The sequence below is a fragment of the Hylaeus anthracinus genome, unplaced genomic scaffold (assembly GCF_026225885.1).
Source record: "Hylaeus anthracinus isolate JK02 unplaced genomic scaffold, UHH_iyHylAnth1.0_haploid 11982, whole genome shotgun sequence".
Classification (NCBI taxonomy): Eukaryota; Metazoa; Arthropoda; class Insecta; order Hymenoptera; family Colletidae; genus Hylaeus; species Hylaeus anthracinus.
This window is the reverse complement of record NW_026534330.1, coordinates 9,954,201-9,973,309: the sequence shown is the minus strand read 5'-3', so window position 1 is coordinate 9,973,309 and position 19,109 is coordinate 9,954,201. Positions and strand designations below refer to the sequence as shown.

The window sequence follows — 19,109 nt, the reverse complement described above, 5'->3', positions numbered from 1 at the left end:
ATCTAAAATTAAAAAAAAGAATTAGATGTTAAATATGTTTTATTTTACGTGAAAAATTTGGTGGCAGTTAAACAACGTCGTTCCCACGTTGATTAATTGATCAAGTGATAATGTAATAACAGTGATATTAGCTGACTACAAGGGGAAGACAAATTGTTATATCAATCCCAACTAAATGTCATTAAATTGTAATGTGTTATAACGTACAAGCCCCATCGTTCATCACGCTAGCTTATGCGACAGTAATATAAGGTCGTCGAGCTTCGTTGCTTCAGACATGGACACACATGCAGGATCGACTTTAGACGAAAGCAAACATGCACTACATCGGGGCACCTCATGCCACGATACTTTCCAACACATTATGTTGAATATCACGTGGCAATATTACAAAAGAAAAAACTTTCTTTCTTTCTACTATCTTGATAGTAAACAAATAGTAAATTGATAGTAAATAAATTGAAAATTGAAACAATCGAACGAAATTACAAGAAGAAAGGCTCGACGATGAACGTAGAATAATTGAAGATGAAAAACTAGGCTTGCATTTAAATTTCTATGCATTCAAGGAAATAAAAAAATGTTCATTCAATTTTTCTCGATTACAATACTATCTTCCCATAGATTGTGTTATCCCACAAGTTCGTGCCACTTATTGTTCTGTTACTCAAATTAGTATGGAAACAATATTCCTTTAAATGGTGTAACAAAAATGTAACCATCCTCTCTTTCTATGATCTTTTCATATCTGGCAAAATTAAAGTAAATTTAAAAAAAGTTTATGTCTTCACTTGGAAGTAACTTGTACAGTAATATCGTCACGTAAAAAAATATCGTTACATCTCGTTCGATACGGATCACTTGAAATTTAAAATTCAGATATTTGATTTTAATTTGTTCATGAGGATACAAAAGGGCGCTTGTATTAAAAGTTTCATCGGGGCGCGGATAACTCAAACGTCGGCGCTGAACACATGCATCACACACGTTATTACACTGTAATTTCATCAATACAATCACTGACAAAAGCACACTTGACATGCTCGGTAATCACTTCAACACCAATCAATTTGAATGTTACCTTTATATATCTTGTGTAACGTGCTTTCAAAACTTTCAAAGTGAATGTATTCCGCTTGACCATGAAAATTGTTAGTGGTCGCTATCATCTGTTTCTATACGAATATACATGTTATTGCAATCACAATGAGAGTGAGAGTAACTATTTTGAAAATAGAAGATGAATGTGTAGATGTTAAATGAATCGAATATATATTAAATTATACTTTTCTGTGAACAAAATACGTTTTGCTCTTTATTTGTAGCTTTTCTCAACTCGTTTGTATACAAGAATCCATGCAATCAAGAAAAATGAATTTAAAAGTTCTAATAATTACAACGTAAAATTTAAATGTAAATTAAATTATAGGGCTGATCAGTACAGCCGCAGTCATTATTTATGATGAGTGGTTCGTCTATATAGAGTATAGAGATTAACTACACTATATCTATAGAATTCAACTATAGAGCTTATCGCCTACAGAAGTCTACGTTACAACTAAACGCAGCGTCTCCTAATTTCTCCTTTAGGTATTTCCAATCACAAACACTTCCATCACAGCCTTCTACATCCAAAGGTTTCTCGTTAAGATAGAACCTTACTTTGTTCGAAGAATCACATCTGAAAGCAATATTCTATATGAAAATCAAGTAAAACGTTTGACGAATAGAAGCGAGTAGATTTAGGAACTGAGTACATATCCCGTTGCATTGTTGCTTTATAAAAACACGAGTATTGACGTACCGATAGAAAACAGCTGCGATATTTGCAGCAAATGGTACAAGGTAAGAAGTTCTCCATTTTCTACTGTCTACCATGCTTTCATAGTTCCCAGCTTTCAAAGGTGTTGTGTCTTTCGCGATTCCCATCGTCGTAAAAAGTAATTGAAGCGATGTACTATGGCTGAAGTAAAAAATACCTTGCGGCTCGTTCTTTGTGTCTCCTTCCTCCAATTTACTAAAGTGTAGAAGAAAGAGGTTTCAGAAAAAAAATTGCACGGTAATGTTTTCAGAAATACCCAAACTCTGTCGAAGAATTATCACGAATATTTGTTTACTTTGTACGTATCTTTTTTAAACGGTAAATTATTAACGATTTTTAATTAACGTATCGTTTCTGCGTACAATGGAAATTATATTATATTATATGAAAATAATATTACAATGAAAACTGCACTAAAATATTAACATTATATCGTTATGCTATCGGTAAAATGCAACACGTGTTCTGAACACGAATTGCGTAAACTCACGTGAAATGTTCGAACATATCCTGCAACGTCGTACATCCAACCTTATTGCTCATGTTTTGCCCGTAACTGGAGTGATAATAATAATAGAGATCTTCCTCGTACTCGAATACTTTTAACGACTTCTCTGTAAAAGCGGCGCACCAAGGAGATAATTTATCGACGAACCAAGCCCTTTCGAACACACACGCTTTGTACATAATCAAAACAGTATCTGCAACAAATGAATTGATTGAACAATTAACCCTCTTAAGCGCGAATTGATGACGATTAAATAGGCTCAGAATCTCGCAGCAGTGCATTCCATACCATAAGGAAGATCATGTTTAAATCCTAATCGTCGACTGATTTCGTGAACTGTTTCGTTCATGACAGGACCATTCACAAAATCATTATCTTCAGCGTTGGTTGAAGGACTGTGCACTTCATCTAGCCAAGGTTTACAAAATTTGTAAAGCTGAAAAATATAATATTGTTTTATTGGATAAAAGTTTATGAAATACCGATTGATGTAATGTTGTAAATTTCAGAATTCCATTTAAAATATAAATTAAAATTATAAATTAAAAATGTCTTATATAAAATTGTTAAATATTAGTCAAAATTCGGTGGCACTTAAATAACATTGTTCCCACATTGATAAATTGATCGACTGATAATGTAATAATAGTGATATCAGCTGACTACAAGGCGGGCAAAAGTGTGAAATCAATCCCAGATTGGTCTTATCCTTATTCTTAATATTTTATTCTGTCATTCTTACCTTCAATAAAGTGTCTTCATCGGACTCCAGCACTTCCATATCAATGGTAGGTGTATTACCAATAACACCATCGGTGGTAGATTCATTACCAATAAGACCTTCGATAAAAGAGTTCATGCTAGCGACGGTTCGTTGAGTATTCGTCGCTCTGAACTATGGGAAAATCAGTATAAATGTGTGAATAATTTTCATTGAAAACTATATAATTGTAAATGTTATTTCCGAATTGATTTAAAATATTTAGAAGATCTGCTTTGACAACTTACTTTGTATTTGCTTGAATTAGATTGCAGAAGCTCAGGGAAATAATCTTTATATCTTGCCCCCATTAATTTTAGATCTTCTTCACCTTGCTCCGTCAAGTACTTTTGGGTATCTTTGCTGAGGTCCGGATTTACTTTCCATTTTTTTAACATCTTTATGCTTTCTTTACATAAACCACCACCTAGAAGTAAATATCACCATAAAATAATTACATAAATAAGTCGAAGTAAAATAGGATGTAAAATAGTCAATGCTAAAAACGGTTATTTGAATTTATACTGGGAGGTAAAAAATTGAATATTTTGTTAACAGTTCGATTACTGGAATAATTGTGCTAACTAGTAATATTACATTCTTGTCAAGAATAATAAGAACACATTTGCATACAAATTTTTTAAATATTTAGTAACAGCCACAGTCACATATTTACATAAAAAAACATAATTTAAATTCTGGGCAAAATTTTTATCTAGACAGGAAACATAAATGACGACTAAAAGATAAACGACTCTTTTCCCAGTGCTCGTCAAATGAAAATAAAAATGTCAAATTTCGAATGAAACGTGACACATTGATCGAATAAAATGTAACTGTTCGATCGGAAAGATGTTTACTTATAATATTTAATGCAATATTTATAGAAAACTCTAATGAATTATAAAATGTAACAAAATTTGGTCAATTATCAATGGCGCACTACACTTTAATCGTTTGGAACATTTTCAAAATATAATTTGCAATAAGCCATACTCACGTCCATGTTTTTTATGATTGTCTATAATATCATCTTGAAGTTCTGACAATTTCTTTTTCATACTTTTGATCTCCTTTCTTCCAGGATAACGAGTTCCATGTCTCGCCAGCATCCAAATTTGCACCGGTTCGCAACCTTTATATATATCAAGTACATAAGAAAAGTATATTAAAAATTTAGTATAAGTTAAGAACCCTTTCATCGTAAATTCGAAAGGTTTTAGTACTTACTCGGTACGCTAGTGTTTGTAATTAAGCCATGCATGTGATGGTAAGCTGTTTTTGTACCAGCATTTAGATACGGATGTACATCGGTAGGATAACAATAATTATTTTCAACATCGCTTGAAATTGAACGACCCTTGACGCAAACAAATGCAACTAATATTGTAAATATTCTAATATCCAGCATTCTCGTATCTGTAATTGAAAATAAAATGTATCAAATCGCTAATCTTTATAAAAGCGTAAACGTTCTACAAACGAAAATATCATTCCAAAAATAAATCAGGAGCAATGCACGTGACTATTGATAAAATCTATAGATCGTTACTTTATCGTGATACCATAGTCATTATGACAGATGTTACTTCAGATAGTGCATACGTATTGTGAGTGATTAAACGTTTGACATAATCTATACGAATCAATTTGTAAGGGTACATACTTTTTCTTCGAATTTTCAATATTGTTGTGTTCGATTAGTGATACCAACAGTATATCTTCAAAATTTTCGTTTATCTGTTTTTCTGTCTGATTGTCTATTCCAACATAATGAAAAAACAAATCAACATATTCTTAATATATATAGAAATATATAATTTTATGCACCTCTAGACATTTCTTCGATCTAGGGAAAAATTTTTCAATTTTCAATAGAAACGATCCACTAAGAAGAAATATTTAAAGTTATGAAATAATTTAGTATAAACTAGTGTCAAATGGGCAGTCATAGAACGTTTAAATCTTATCACGTCTATCCTAAACGTAAATCACGAATTGTCCAAGAATGCTTACTGTACTATTGTCTGTTGTTAGTCTTTATGTATAGGTAGTTTGTGAAAGTAGCTTTAGAATATTGTTTTTTAATAACCTAGATACACCTGTCAATGTAGTGTGGTGAAGACTTAAACGACATCACTTTTCGCATTTAATTATAACATTTTATACTTTCATTTAGAATAAAATATCGCATAGACTCGTTACCGCTAATTATTTATTAAAAAACAAAGTTCTCTTATGGAATACCCTTTACGTTTAATACCATTCCGTTTAAAATTCTAAGTATACATTCCAATTTTTAAAACTTCTCTATTTGTATTACTTTCGCTGAAGGAAGTGTAATTTTAATCCCTACATAAATTGTATTATGTTGTTCACTTTAAATATGATCGGAAAAGTAACAGAATATAAAGTATATGATCCAATTGACAAGTGCGTTGCACCACTCGTAATTATACAATACGTTATCGCACGTGCAGCTATACAATCGCGTGCCACGGTTTTATATTCTCAAGCGATCGGGTAAAAAATGATATGTTTACTTTATTAACATGTAACAATGTTAACATTTTCATAACAGTTTCTTGATGTATAAATTTGTAAACAATTAAATTCTGAAGTGGACAATAAACTGAAGCAAGGTAGATGCGAACTAAATTTCATTTTTACGAAATTATATTATACAATAGACATTAAAATGTATAACGACATTACTATTTTATGAATTTTAAAAATTTTCCGTTACATAACATCATTTCGCAAACCTTTACACAATTTAGTACTAAAGTGAGCAATAAACTGAAGCAAGGTAGATGATAACTAAATTTTATTTGTACAAAATCTTATTATACTGTAGGTATTAAAATGTATAAGTGCAAATACTAAAATTAAAAAAAAAATTATACAGCAATATTAAATTGTTTTTGCATTTCACACAAGTTTCCGTTAATTTGATCATGCGCTTTATGGTAAAAAAAAATACACGCAACGTATGTTAATTGTTCATGTAAAATACAGAAACTGCTTAACATGCGATTGTAATTTATTAATTCCGGAGTACACCAGCTCTTTAATAAGGTTTTTTCATAAATGTTTACTACTCAATTATGTACAATAGATCTTCCATGCAGTGACACACTACTTACGTGTAGTCGTTTAGACGAATGCTCAAGAACTGGTTGCTCGCCTACCTTGTATGCTGTGTGATTGAGCGATAAAAATGTTATTAACTCTACCGTTTCCTCTTTTATAGCAAAAAGTATCCAACCACTACATATATCAATCGCCTCAAGCGACAATACAGTCAAGGACAAAAATATAACACGTCGTATATTTTTTTTATATAGATTGTAACACCAGTCGAGAGAATGTACGTTTTCGTAGATTATTAACTACCACTTCCTATTTCGCTTACGGTGTTTCTCTTTTTTTTTTAAACTCATTAAACCTAATTGGAATTTTTTGTAGTTTTTTACATTGCTAGTAAGTAAAGTAAGATTTTGTATGTTTTTTTTTTAGTTTTTTAAATTGCAGGGTTAATTGTAGGGTTATTGAATTAAATTTGCGTTTAGAATGACTTTCACTTCTTTTGTTCCGAAAAAAAAGTAAGTCGTAATAAATTATTGTAATTTCTGGAATTCTGGTGTGCGCCTTGATTGACCACAGGTTGTTCCTATTTTATCTGTTTTAATTTCAATAATGTTTCTGTAATCTTTTCATTGGGTGTACGTGATTATTGATCTATACGCAGACACTTTTTAAATTCTATGTCCAATAGCGTGTTGAGTTTCTTCTGCTTTTGGTTATTCTTTTGTATTTGAATCGATGGGATTTCTTTGGGAATTTTATTTTCAGTAGAAACACAAAATAACGATAATATAATGTACTATGTGTTAATTTATTTTTCAAACACGCCTACAATGTTTACCTACCTTGTTTACGTCTGGTTTTCATAAAATTTGCAAGTTATCTATAAAATATATTCGAGACACATATGTGCTTGTTTTTATGGTCATATCTATCGTATTCAATTTCCGTTTTGGGTAACAGATTGACTTTCGACTAGTTCAATATTTTTTCTATTGATTGCCTTTGCATCCAGTCAGTAGTAAAGCTGACGTATTTTTTTCTCTGGATTTTGTTAACATTTTTAACCACTATTCAATTTCCTGGTGAGGCCGTTTGGTCAAACGTATCTTACCTTATCTCCAAATTTTCAAGAAAAGCTTTCATTACCCAAGCTTTAAATACTCGAAACAAAAATATTAATTCTATAATTTTAGATTAATAAACTAAAAATTTCTACGAGGCTGAAATTTGGTAAAAACAATTGAAACAACATAATCTAATATTTGTCGCACGGTTTTTCTCACGACTTTTTAAAACTGTTGGCTCGAAACGAGACTCGGTGTTAGGTCGCAATCGTTCATTTTTTAGACGAGACGCAAAGGTTTGTTAACACATTCGCAAATTATTAGCACATTCCCGACACCTCGAACTCTGCTTACGTATGTATAAATTCCATTACTATTTTTCATTGCAATCTTACATTTAAGCATACGTAAATCGTATGAAAAGTTTTAAATAATAAATTATACCTTGTTATTTCATATAACTAAGTAAATCGAATCAATCAATGCTAAAAGAGAGCTTATAAGGAATTTGTTCTATTGTTCTTTGCTTTGAAGTATTTAAGAATTATTTTTTAATACTTTGATCTCCACTACTAAGCGACATGTTTAGAGTCGTGGGAAGCTCTTAGGAGATGAAGGGAAAGGGGAGGTTTGGATGAGAAGAGAAGAGGAAATGAGAGAAAGGGCGAGCAGCGGAAACGGGGGTCCAGAAAGAGAATGCATGGAGAATGTATGAGGAAGGAAGGAATTGATGTGGCCAATTTCTCTCTCTCTCTCTCTCTCTCTCTCTCTCTCTCTCTCTCTCTCTCTCTCTCTCTCTCTCTCTCGTAGGCGTTATGTTGTGAGCGGAGCGGAGGTCTACGTGTACCCCGCAATGGGAATAAACTACTACATATTTATCGATTTTTTTTATTACCGATAGATTATTATACATTTCTAATGATTCAAAATATAAAAGCTGAAAAAACACTGGAAGAACTGCAAGGTTCTTTATGAGGTTCTTTATGAGATTCTTAATGAGCTTTTGTGCCGCGCCTTAAAGATGTGGAATGATTATATTATTAATTAAATAGCAATTAATTTTGACCAATTTCACCTTCTAAAAGGCATGATGAAGCTTTAGCTAACATTACTATAGATATATTTGCGGTGTACTTTCTTCGCTGATTCATGTATTTAAAATACTGTGTATATTACAAATGGCAATTATTTAATTATTCAAATATTACCCTCATCTATTAGTAATATATTAATTGAATACTAATGACTCGATTGTTTTTTTATTAGCTCTATTATAAGCGCCTGAATTCTGTCAGAATTTAATTGGCTGAATTTGTAGACGATAAATAATATTATTTGTTAATGATATTGGTACATTCTCGTCTTTGACTGTACTTAATAACATTTGATAAAACATTTTCGGAGGTATATTAGAATTTCTAATGAGCACCCTCTTTATCTGACAAGGACATGTATTCATATTTATAAACCGTACAGGCAATTGATTATGCTAGGAATCGGTATTAAGGAAACGCATAATTTTCGTTAACCGGTTAGTCGTATATACATATTTCATACGCACAAACATATTAATGCGTATTAGACGTATTATTGCGCAAGATAGAAATCTGTTGCTCCATTGGAGTAGATGCTTGTGGTTGAACATTTGTGAAATATTAAATTATAAATTCTAAGAGCTTGGTTTCTTAAAGTTCTGATATTCTGAAATTCTGTAAATAGATAACTTAATATTTCTAGTGATCTGATTACTCATTGAAATATTGCGTTCATTTGGTACAGTAAAAGATTGATTATCGGAACGCTGATTACTCGTAATGCGATTATAAGAAAATTTATTATCAGAAAGATCGATTGTAGGCAGGAGCGATTGTGTGTATACATGTGATACAATGAGTAATACTTCGAAAAGATACTATTTCCTGTCACTCCCATTTGTTAAACTTCCAACTAGACGATAATGTTCTACAAGTATTGATAATAAACACTTGTACAATATATTACGAAATTCATAATTAAATAAAGGTAGAGCGCTATCGATGGGTGGCAATGTAGAAATTATTAACACTTTTATAGCAGATATCGGACATCGTGCACACAATCTAATTCTCTTAGCAACTTATTAAGTTTACTTAAAATTAAAAAAAAAAAAAATACTCGTTAATAAATAAAAATAATTCATGTTGAGCAGCCTGTGAGCACTAATTATTTTTGTAAGTACTCCAAGGGTACTAAACACAAATTGTTATTATCTTGAATATTTTCGTATACTCTGTAGATTTGCTTTATGATCTTTTTATAACTTACATTTTTACTTCTGTAAGTCAGGACTTTTGAAGTCTACTTGCGTTCTCATCAATTTTTATTACTAGACTGCGGATTTTTATGCAAAATAAAACCATTTTACTCTGCAAATATTATAATATAAACTTTACTTTCAATATTTTTTTATATTATTGCATACTGTATCCATTTTGTAGTTTCTTGCACATTCAAATTCCTTACGAATTCATAAAAATCCGCGGTCTATTACGAGTTAAATTCAATACGTATCCCTGTGTAAAAGGTAAATTGTCATTCTGGAAATAATAAAGTTCTACACGGTTCCTGTTGCAATATGGCTCTGTATTTGGCACAAAAACAGTTGCGTGATTTGTGCGATCCATATCTCTTACTGACGCCGGCAGCACGTGAAAACCCCGGGGTCCGTACGAGATACATATCGCTTTCTATCAATTCAATATTATCAATAATATCAATTCTACATTACAATATTATAGCAATGTCCCTGTAATCGTCTATAAGTACGGACACGCTATGAAGAAATGGATATTTCGAAAAACTGTTTTTCAAACACCTGTAAAATTTTTATTCATTTGGTGGAATTCGCAAATAATTTTAAAGAAGAACGCGCACCATATCGTGCTTTCTGTAGTACATAACTTATGATTCTACATTCATGCCACACGATGTGCTATTCTATATTAAAATCTTAAGCAGTACCTATGATGTTTATATACTCATAGATAGAAGTTTTAGAGACATTTTGGTTATTAATTCGTAATAGCTGAGTAATGTATTCCATAAGTGCAACAATGTTTGAAAAAAAAATGCTAAAATTAGTTCATCTAAAATCGTTGATAAGTTACAATAGATTTTCTAGGTACACTTATTGAGAAATCCTAAACAAATACTTGATTGAACGATAGCATAAACACACCTGTTGAATGTAATTATTGTTGTACATGTACATAATGTTTCTCATTATTATTCACTGGTGTATTTGAAAATCGGAGACAATAGAAAACGTGTTGTATATTTGTGATGCGAGAGTCAATCTTAAGATTTTAACGTTTCTTTAAAATAAATAATTGGCAATGAAATAAGAGCGATTGGAATTACTGTAAAAGTAAAAGAAGGGCGAGGCAACATTACGCGTGACAACTGTAACACTTAAGTACAATTTATTCGTAGTAAAGGCCGATTACAAAGCAGTAAGCGTGAAATGTTCGTGCTTCGTATGTAAATGTAGAATAATTATCCTTTTCAGCGTCCCAGAGAAACCCAATTGAAGCTTCTACGGACTGGCTTGCCTTCTCAATAATAGTCACATTGACTATAATCTTGTACCTAAGAGCATAATTTACGATTTTAAACCAAATTATATTCATTGAAATTTTTTGTGATCAATGATATAGCTTTAATATTTATTTCTGGATCAATTGTTCAATCAAAAATAATTAATTTACGAGAAAATATCGTATCATGAGGCTATGAATACATAAAACTCAGGTAATTTGTAAAACAATCGAATTCTGGACAAAAATTCGATCACCTGTCAAAGTGTAATTGCTTTATTTTTTCCCTAATATCTGTAGCCACCGATTCGCAAACTTTTGGACACTCCACAGCATCATAAGGAATATCTTCGAGCTTATTAATCATTATCATCTTTACAATCTTATCCACTGGATCCACTTTAAAAGGATTATAAGCTTCTAGACGATAGGTGTTCTGATAATTTGGAATCTAAAAAGATAAAAAAGATCGAAGAAAAACCAAAATTTGTTCAATAATTAAATGGAATAAAAAATTACGGATTTCTCATTGTAAATTAGCAAAATGTAATCAAAACGTTTCGTTTCTGAGTTTTATTCTTGAACCATTTTGCACAGTTTTTTATACGGTTATTTTGTTATGATTACAGAACTGTTTCAGAATATCCATTTACGTACTTCTATGCATCATCAAAAACATTTATATTGTCTTCTTAATTATATTAATGATATAACTACCTAATATAATTAATAGATTGAATTGTATTGATAAATTCTTTCTTACCTCTCGTTCATTATCCTGACCTTTTTCATTCGCGTCCAATTGAAATGGCATTTCACAACGAACAATAAATATAAAGAAATATATAACAATTACACTTAGTACATAATTATTGTTTATAAAACAGTTTACAGTTATTATATATATTGAGTCTTAATTAACAATGGAACGAGCATTTGAATCATTTAAACCAGAAATACTCGAATCACTGATGTCTAAACAGCTACTCTCTGTATCGAAGGGTTACTTGGAAACCAAAGTAAATGAAATTGATTGATCAATTCCTACGCCAAAAACGAGATCAATAATAACGTTTTAAATAATATGAAACATCTAAAAATTTGTACAAAATATTTCTCTTGCATTACATTTATTTCATTATGCATAATCATTTATAATTCACAAAGTCGTCGTATCAATTCGTTCAAATTATGCGCACGCGGTAACGATTCAAATATCGATTTGCGCACATATCGAACCAATTGGGATTATCGAAGGCAAGTGCAGTGCTAAGACCGCGTCTTTCAATAATGCAGCCGTTACAGTTCCTCGGTAGTATAAATCAGTTAAGTGCTAGTGATTAGTGAAAAATCCAATTTTTCATTAAGTGTAAATCACAATGGATTAAATAGTGTTACCCAAACAAAAGGATTATGCACGTGTTTACCGAATTGAATGGATATTCAACTACCTAAAAATTGTCGGCGTATAACAAAGGTTAGTTTAATACATTATTGCATATATCAGCACTTCATTTGTTTAATACCGAATGAAGATAATGCAAATTTAATTAATGAACTAATTCGCCTACTAAAAGGTGTGTACATATTCCGTTATCGAAAAATGAACATTACGTTTGCGATGTCTAATTCACAAGCGTGAAATATTTTTTGAATGCTACTATCAGATAGTAATGACGTTTACTGATAATAAATTATAGTTTATGTTTAATTATCATACTTCATTTTAGTGTCGTAGGATAACATATACAAAGTGCTAAATAATACTTAAATAATGATAGATTTCTCTCACAGCAATATATTTAAACACTTACATACTGAAGCAATGAAACAAAGCAAATTTTTTTATGGCAAATTGACAATCTTTTGGCATTGTTTTATATTATGAAAACATATAACATATATATTGTATACATAAATTTGGTTATATACATGCAATTCATTGGAGACATCAGTTGAGAGATAAATATCTATACAAACATTTAAACAAGTTTATTTAAGTACTGTAATAAAATTTAACATTTTATTTTTAAAGTACGAGTAACTTTTTTTTAAATAAATTAGTTGGACTAGTAATTAAGTAAAAGTTGATAAAAGTAAAACTAAACTGTAATACAATACAAATACAGAAAACTATACATTCATGCCTGAGCCATAGCATTACAAAGATGTATGTCTTTTGATTTCTTGATTGCTAAATGTAAAACGCACACATCTTATTGTATATAATAGCATTACACATTGCCATGACATAGTATCTTGACTGAAATTGTTTTAAACACTAATATTCAAATTATATGCTACTTTACTCTACATAGAGATCAAATGCTACTGACACCAGGTCTGTGTCAATTTGAACCTTATGTTTCGTTATAATTAAACAATGACCATATGCCATAACAAAATATTTATAAATACGCACTTCCATACACAAAATTCATTGACTATTCTAAGACAATAGTTCGACTTCAGCTTGTATATTTTGCCGTGCTTGTTCTTCATATTTTTTACGAAATTCCTCTGTAGCAAAAATATTTGGAATCTGCACAAAATTCTGCAGCACCTAATTTTGAATGCACATATATGAAAAAGAATGTATATACTTATACAATGTACTACAATATGTACTTATATACAATATTAAATTGTATTATTACCTTTAAACGCAATGCAGTATACATTGGTTCGCTAAGAAAAGAATATTCACCACGTATCTTTTCTCTATATTCTGCATAATTTTCTGAAGAAGATCCTAACACAGCCATGTCCAAATCTAATAAGTAATGACAATCTTCTTCTCCAAAGACACCACTAATTTTATGTGCTTCTGTACTATGCGTTGCAGTTACTTCGAGCAGCTGGCAAACTTCTTCTCTTAATTCTGCACCCTGTAAGTATAGGAGAAAATAGTTTAGAAATTTTATATTTCATAGTTTTTCTATGGTAATATTAGTTCAATATTATACAGCGATACTTACAGCAGGCAATCCAGCTTCATCTGCAAATTCACTAAAATGTTCCAAGTTCTTGCTTTCACCATCTAAAGCTTTGGGATCATATTCAAAGCTATAACATAATTGGAATTTATTTAACATCACTCCCTCGCTTTATTTTATAGAAATACTTACTTTTGAAAGAACAAAGCTAGTAGCATAGCTTGGGGCTTCTTTAAATTATCTTTAATCTCATAATAACAGTTTAACTTTTCACGAAGTGAATCTAAGTTATGATAAGTACGCTTTTCCTCTGAATAAGCCTCCTGTAATTTTGTGAACCACGTATCACAGACTGCACTATCTAAGCCTTCAGTTGCTTCTTTCCAACTCTCTTCTATTGATGCCATCTTTTTCTGCAATTAATTAAAATTCACTAGGTATCTTTCAAAACATTTTACTATTAATGTGTTTTTTTTTTATTTAAATTAATGTGTATTCATAATTTAAATAAAAAGATTCTTATGTATAACTAAAAAGAAACAATATTTTCATGTGGGAATATGAAAGGTGTGTAAGAAATAAGAAAAGCTTTTTGTTTCCATAATTTCGGTATACTCACGCTATATTAAATGAGAATAATGTTGTAGTTCAACTTAGAGATGAAAAGCAAGAAACTGTGCTTCGTAGAAAATTCTGATTACCGATACATAATGCGTCGTTGCGAGTCCACTGATTGAGCGAATTCTACTTGATAAAATAAAGTCCGCTTCCACTTATTGATCGGATTGTGTTCGCGTTTTATCAACGAAACACAGCGCGAGTTGCAATTAGTATTCCTTGTATAAAATAAATCCTTATGTGCTCGATATTCATAAGAGATTCACTTACAACGTTAAAAAGAAAAGAAACAAAGAATTTTACAAAAATCATTAATTTAACTTTTTACTCGCACATTATGATTTACGATTAATTATATCAAAGTCTCAACTGGTTGGCAAAGATTTGTCCAAATGTTGGACTTCCCGTTTATAAATATAAATTGTTTATTAGGAATTGTAATCGTATAGGAATGTTATTTCTACGTTGATTATTAGATACATGAAATGCATCTCTACATAATTTTACAAATTTTAAAGAATTGCTGCTTTAGAAAACATTTGATTACCAGTTATTTTATATTCCTTACAAGTTACCGCCCTCTGCGAATGTTTCTTGTGCGTTTATAGTAACAGTTTGTAGCATGCGGAAATTTTGTATGCAGTTAGAAATGAGTTGATAAACAGTCCACATAGATTATAACATTTCTCTTGTTAAAGAAAATGTTCATCACAAAAAATCCAGTTCAAAAATTGTCCATCTTTTGGTTTTCTCCAACTTTAACCTTAAAATTATTTGAAATAATAGAAATTGTTACGCGGGTAAAATTTATAATATTATAAACATGTTATGAAATTATGATAAAAATAAGAGGTACAATTATGAGTAAAAATGACGATTTATCATATTGTAATAGTAAATAACTTATCTATGCAAAGACTTATGAAAATATTGTAACAATTTACATCCCTTTTTGTTCATAAAAAACACTTCTCAAAGATATACATTTTCTGCCCTTTATTTACAGGAAAGGAAATGGATAAAGACATTGTGATATTGCTTTATATCATTTTCATTGGACCTTTGTCAATCTCATTATTTTTATATGGATTTTTCCCTTTGATAAAATATGACAGTACCATAGCAACTGAAAATGATATTCCACAATTCATAGACAATGTGAGGTGAGCTATATAAAAGGTTGAAAAAATAAAGCAGTTATATTTGTTACATTGATATTTTAAAAGTATTAAATGTGCTTTGTAGAGTAAAGGTAGATACATTGTATCAACCTGTGGTAAAAAAATTAATCATTATGATTATCGATGCTTTGAGGTGGGATTTTATAACAGGATCCATCGGAAAATTGGCTATGCCTGTAACAAGTAGTCTTATAACAAACTCTTCTGCATGTTTGTTACAAGCTCATGTTCAACCACCAACTGTTACAATGCCTAGAATAAAGGTGCAATATATTAATGAAAATAAATTTAGCACTTTATGTTTTTAAGATTATAAAATAGATAAAAGCTGATATTTCATACATAGGCAATCACAACTGGGACAATTCCTAGTTTCATTGATGTAGCTTTAAATTTTGGGAGTAAACCAGTTACTGGTGATAGTGTGCTTCTTCAGGCAAAGAGATACGGGTATAAAACAGTATTTTATGGAGATGATACTTGGCTAACTTTATTTCCCTCTATGTTTGATCGTTATGATGGCACTACATCATTTTTTGTAACAGATTTTACTGAGGTACTTGATACAATAATTTTCATTAAATTATTATAGTATTTGCTTATAATTCTATACAAATTTTAAATTTAGGTTGATAATAATATAACTAGACATTTGAATAAAGACTTACATAATACTAATGATTGGTCAATAATGATTCTTCATTACCTAGGACTTGACCATATTGGCCATGTTCATGGACCATTTAGCCCACTTATTAAAACTAAACTCACAGAAATGGATAATATAATTGTAAAAATTCAGTCAAAAGTCCAAGAATGGGTAGGTGTAGTAAATTTCCTTTATTCACAATTTATTAAACATAATAAAAGAAAACAATGCTTTATCTTCTGTATTCATGAAATTAGTGTAAACTTATTATCTTCAGAATGAAAATAATGAATCTTCTTTGTTTATTATCTGTGGGGATCACGGGATGAAAGATTCTGGAGGTCACGGTGGTTCAACCACATCAGAAACAACAGTACCTTTTATTGCAATTGGTGGAGAATGTACGAACAATCATTTTACAGAAGTATCACAAATTGACATTGCATCCACATTGTCTACTATTATGGGCGTGCCAATACCATTTTATAATTTAGGAACTGTTTTCACGGATACATTATACGACTTACCTGTTTCAAAGAAATTATTTATACTTTATTATAATGCTAAACAAGTGTTCAATCATTTTCAAAAATTGCCAGACTATAAGTCTGAATGTAAGTAGTAACTACATTCAACGAGGTGTTACAATTCTCTGAATAATACAATATATTTTCAAATACTTGCAGATGCATATCAGAAATATCTAGAGGCAATAAAACTTCATAATGCTTGGCTAACTACTAAAGATTATCCAAATCATGTGGGAGATGACATTGTTCTTTCCTATAAGGTTGCACTTAAAGGAATGAAAGAAATGCTTATAAGTAGCATGATTAAATTTGATTTACACATAATAACAGTAGCCATATTTTTTTTATGTCATGTAAGAACTCAAATTCAGCTTTATAACAATCACTTTCAAATTATTTCGAGTTAAAGATGTAATCATTATTTCAGATCATTTGCATTTCCATGGGGAAAGAGTGTTATACATCCGTTGCATTCAAAAGTACTATTTCGTTGATTGCTTTAAACACATCCCTATGGATATTAATAAATTATACTTTGAAATGTGAAAGCATATCATTCCTGTATACAAAGAGTTTAATTACCATTGTGATAGTGCTTTTTATAATAACTGTTTTAGCCACGAATTGTTACTTAATTGCCAACATTAATTATTTCAACCCTTTCATAATTGAGGTAAACAATGAAGTAATATACAACGAACTTCACCTGTTCTAATAAAATCGTATTTTAAAAATTAGAAAAGAAACGGTGGAGTAGGAAGATGGCTATTTCCAATTAGCACACTTGTACATGCAATTAGCCTCAGTGGTAGTAGCTTTGTCGAAGAAGAGCATCAAACTTGGTATTTCTATTGGGTCACTCTTCTCGTGCTACTGCTTTACAATTCTGCTACGCAATTTTTTTTACATCTGCCATCGTAAGAAAAGTCTTTTTACAGTCTAAAGTATTAAAAAAAAAAAAAAAAAGGATTTGAGCTCCAAATATCAAATTCCAGGTACAGGAACTACGAACAGTATTCATACGCACAAACTTGTATTAAACTTTTATTACTGCTGATTGGACATAGAATTCTTAGGAAATTAAATAGTACCGGGGATAAGTACGCTCATCTTCCCGATATAGCTGGGTTCTTGGCTGAACAAGAAAGTATGTTAAGCATGACGATACTACTCATTACTGGTAATTAAATAATAAATAATTATTTGAAACGAGTACGAAATGAATGTATTCTCAAGTATTTGATGTATTTTTTCTTAGCGCTTGCATTATTGATGTGGCTTGATTTTATACACGAGGATAAAAGCTACAAAATACGGTCATTAGTATTTAATACAATAATCTGTGTATGTATTTATCTTCGTCATATGCATAACAATAGTGTTGGTAAGATACCATTATATCCTCAATCTAGGTAAGACAGTTACTCCTACTGAAAGTTTGCATTTTACACAGTCATACTAAGGTCCTTTGTTGCAGAGGAGTATATGAAGTACAAATCTTTTGGGTATTATTGGCGATAAACGCCGTAAATTGTATTTATCGTTTGGTATTCAAAATTAAATCTGATAAGACAACGTTTTTAAAAACCACGTTGTGTTGTATCGTACGAACGTGGATTATGATTACCGCAATGCTTCATCAACCGCATAATGTGATACTTTTACCATTTCAAATCATTTTTATTAGCGTGATTAGCACGATAATTAAGTATATTAATATGCAGCAAGTAAATACGTTTGTATATGCTTGGGCTGGTAGTGTATTTTATTTTTATCAGGTAATGTTCAATTACGAATAATATATAAAGTTAGTATAACTGATTTTTTGATATGAACCCACTTCCATTCAGGGAAATTCAAATAGTTTGGCAACTATCGATGTAGCTGCAGGTTACATTGGTATACAATCCTACGTGCCATTTATTAATGGGTCGCTATTATTAATTAATACCTATTCCGCGCCCGTTTTGGCCTTTCTTTTGCTCGTCTATCATGCAGCATTACAGTATCCGTATGAGTGAGTAGCTTTAAAAATTACATCGTTGAAATTTTCTTTTAGTATAATCCACTGTTATAAAGATGTATGTTTTTTTTGTTCTTATTTTAGTACATGTAAGATTATTATAGAAATCAGTAAAACGTACATCAGATGGAGATTGATACCAATAGCTATTTATACAATTATAATCAGTATTCAGCGTCATCATTTATTCGTGTGGTCGGTATTCTCACCGAAATTATTATACGAGGCTGTACATTCTACTATTACTTGTTTTGTTATATTTATCATAACAATTTTAGTTATACTACAAGAGGCAATAAACAACTATAATAGATGATGCAATATTTTGTGTTCAATTTTTTAAACCGAAACAT

General features: G+C 30.7%; 3 protein-coding genes across 6 annotated transcripts; 1 reads left to right on the top strand and 2 right to left on the bottom strand.

Annotated features, from left to right (window-relative positions):
* Positions 1 to 778: 778 nt before the first annotated feature.
* On the bottom strand, positions 779 to 6,349 carry LOC128886055 (multiple inositol polyphosphate phosphatase 1-like). 2 transcript variants are annotated; one of them, XM_054140593.1, is made up of 9 exons: positions 6,237 to 6,349; positions 4,321 to 4,509; positions 4,091 to 4,225; positions 3,339 to 3,517; positions 3,073 to 3,225; positions 2,619 to 2,766; positions 2,313 to 2,523; positions 1,805 to 2,017; positions 779 to 1,681 (listed from the first exon to the last, which is right to left on the bottom strand). In XM_054140593.1, the coding sequence occupies exons 2-9, from the start codon at positions 4,499 to 4,501 to the stop codon at positions 1,531 to 1,533; spliced, it is 1,371 nt and encodes a 456-aa protein (XP_053996568.1). In that variant the 5' UTR covers positions 4,502 to 4,509; positions 6,237 to 6,349; the 3' UTR covers positions 779 to 1,530. The 2 variants fall into 2 exon arrangements, with proteins under 2 accessions (XP_053996568.1, XP_053996570.1); XM_054140595.1 differs by lacking the exon at positions 6,237 to 6,349 and adding an exon at positions 4,757 to 4,850.
* Positions 6,350 to 12,795: 6,446 nt separating this feature from the next.
* On the bottom strand, positions 12,796 to 14,815 carry LOC128886061 (uncharacterized). 2 transcript variants are annotated; one of them, XM_054140604.1, is made up of 5 exons: positions 14,457 to 14,815; positions 13,948 to 14,168; positions 13,798 to 13,885; positions 13,477 to 13,707; positions 12,796 to 13,382 (listed from the first exon to the last, which is right to left on the bottom strand). In XM_054140604.1, the coding sequence occupies exons 2-5, from the start codon at positions 14,160 to 14,162 to the stop codon at positions 13,269 to 13,271; spliced, it is 648 nt and encodes a 215-aa protein (XP_053996579.1). In that variant the 5' UTR covers positions 14,163 to 14,168; positions 14,457 to 14,815; the 3' UTR covers positions 12,796 to 13,268. The 2 variants fall into 2 exon arrangements, with proteins under 2 accessions (XP_053996579.1, XP_053996578.1); XM_054140603.1 differs by having other exon boundaries at positions 14,375 to 14,777.
* Positions 14,816 to 15,093: 278 nt separating this feature from the next.
* Positions 15,094 to 19,087, top strand: LOC128886048 (GPI ethanolamine phosphate transferase 2). 2 transcript variants are annotated; one of them, XM_054140580.1, is made up of 14 exons: positions 15,094 to 15,225; positions 15,380 to 15,536; positions 15,619 to 15,817; positions 15,901 to 16,110; positions 16,183 to 16,374; positions 16,481 to 16,817; positions 16,890 to 17,086; positions 17,161 to 17,406; positions 17,472 to 17,650; positions 17,729 to 17,913; positions 17,992 to 18,145; positions 18,211 to 18,511; positions 18,584 to 18,750; positions 18,841 to 19,087. In XM_054140580.1, the coding sequence occupies exons 1-14, from the start codon at positions 15,210 to 15,212 to the stop codon at positions 19,070 to 19,072; spliced, it is 2,772 nt and encodes a 923-aa protein (XP_053996555.1). In that variant the 5' UTR covers positions 15,094 to 15,209; the 3' UTR covers positions 19,073 to 19,087. The 2 variants fall into 2 exon arrangements, with proteins under 2 accessions (XP_053996555.1, XP_053996556.1); XM_054140581.1 differs by having other exon boundaries at positions 18,861 to 18,885.
* Positions 19,088 to 19,109: the final 22 nt, after the last annotated feature.

What these genes read in the sequence shown, in the direction of transcription:
- LOC128886055 (XM_054140593.1), bottom strand. Translation starts at nt 4,501, where the DNA reads ATGCTGGATATTAGAATATTTACAATATTAGTTGCATTTGTTTGCGTC. An exon ending in TAAACATGATCTTCCTTATG is followed by an intron (nt 2,524 to 2,618) that starts GTATGGAATGCA and finishes CATTTGTTGCAG; the next exon opens with ATACTGTTTTGATTATGTAC. An exon ending in GATATGTTCGAACATTTCAC is followed by an intron (nt 2,018 to 2,312) that starts GTGAGTTTACGC and finishes TCTACACTTTAG; the next exon opens with TAAATTGGAGGAAGGAGACA.
- LOC128886061 (XM_054140604.1), bottom strand. Translation starts at nt 14,162, where the DNA reads ATGGCATCAATAGAAGAGAGTTGGAAAGAAGCAACTGAAGGCTTAGAT. An exon ending in CTAGCTTTGTTCTTTCAAAA is followed by an intron (nt 13,886 to 13,947) that starts GTAAGTATTTCT and finishes ATTATGTTATAG; the next exon opens with CTTTGAATATGATCCCAAAG. An exon ending in ATGAAGCTGGATTGCCTGCT is followed by an intron (nt 13,708 to 13,797) that starts GTAAGTATCGCT and finishes CTATACTTACAG; the next exon opens with GGTGCAGAATTAAGAGAAGA.
- LOC128886048 (XM_054140580.1), top strand. An exon ending in CCATTATATCCTCAATCTAG is followed by an intron (nt 18,146 to 18,210) that starts GTAAGACAGTTA and finishes CCTTTGTTGCAG; the next exon opens with AGGAGTATATGAAGTACAAA. An exon ending in GTGTATTTTATTTTTATCAG is followed by an intron (nt 18,512 to 18,583) that starts GTAATGTTCAAT and finishes ACTTCCATTCAG; the next exon opens with GGAAATTCAAATAGTTTGGC.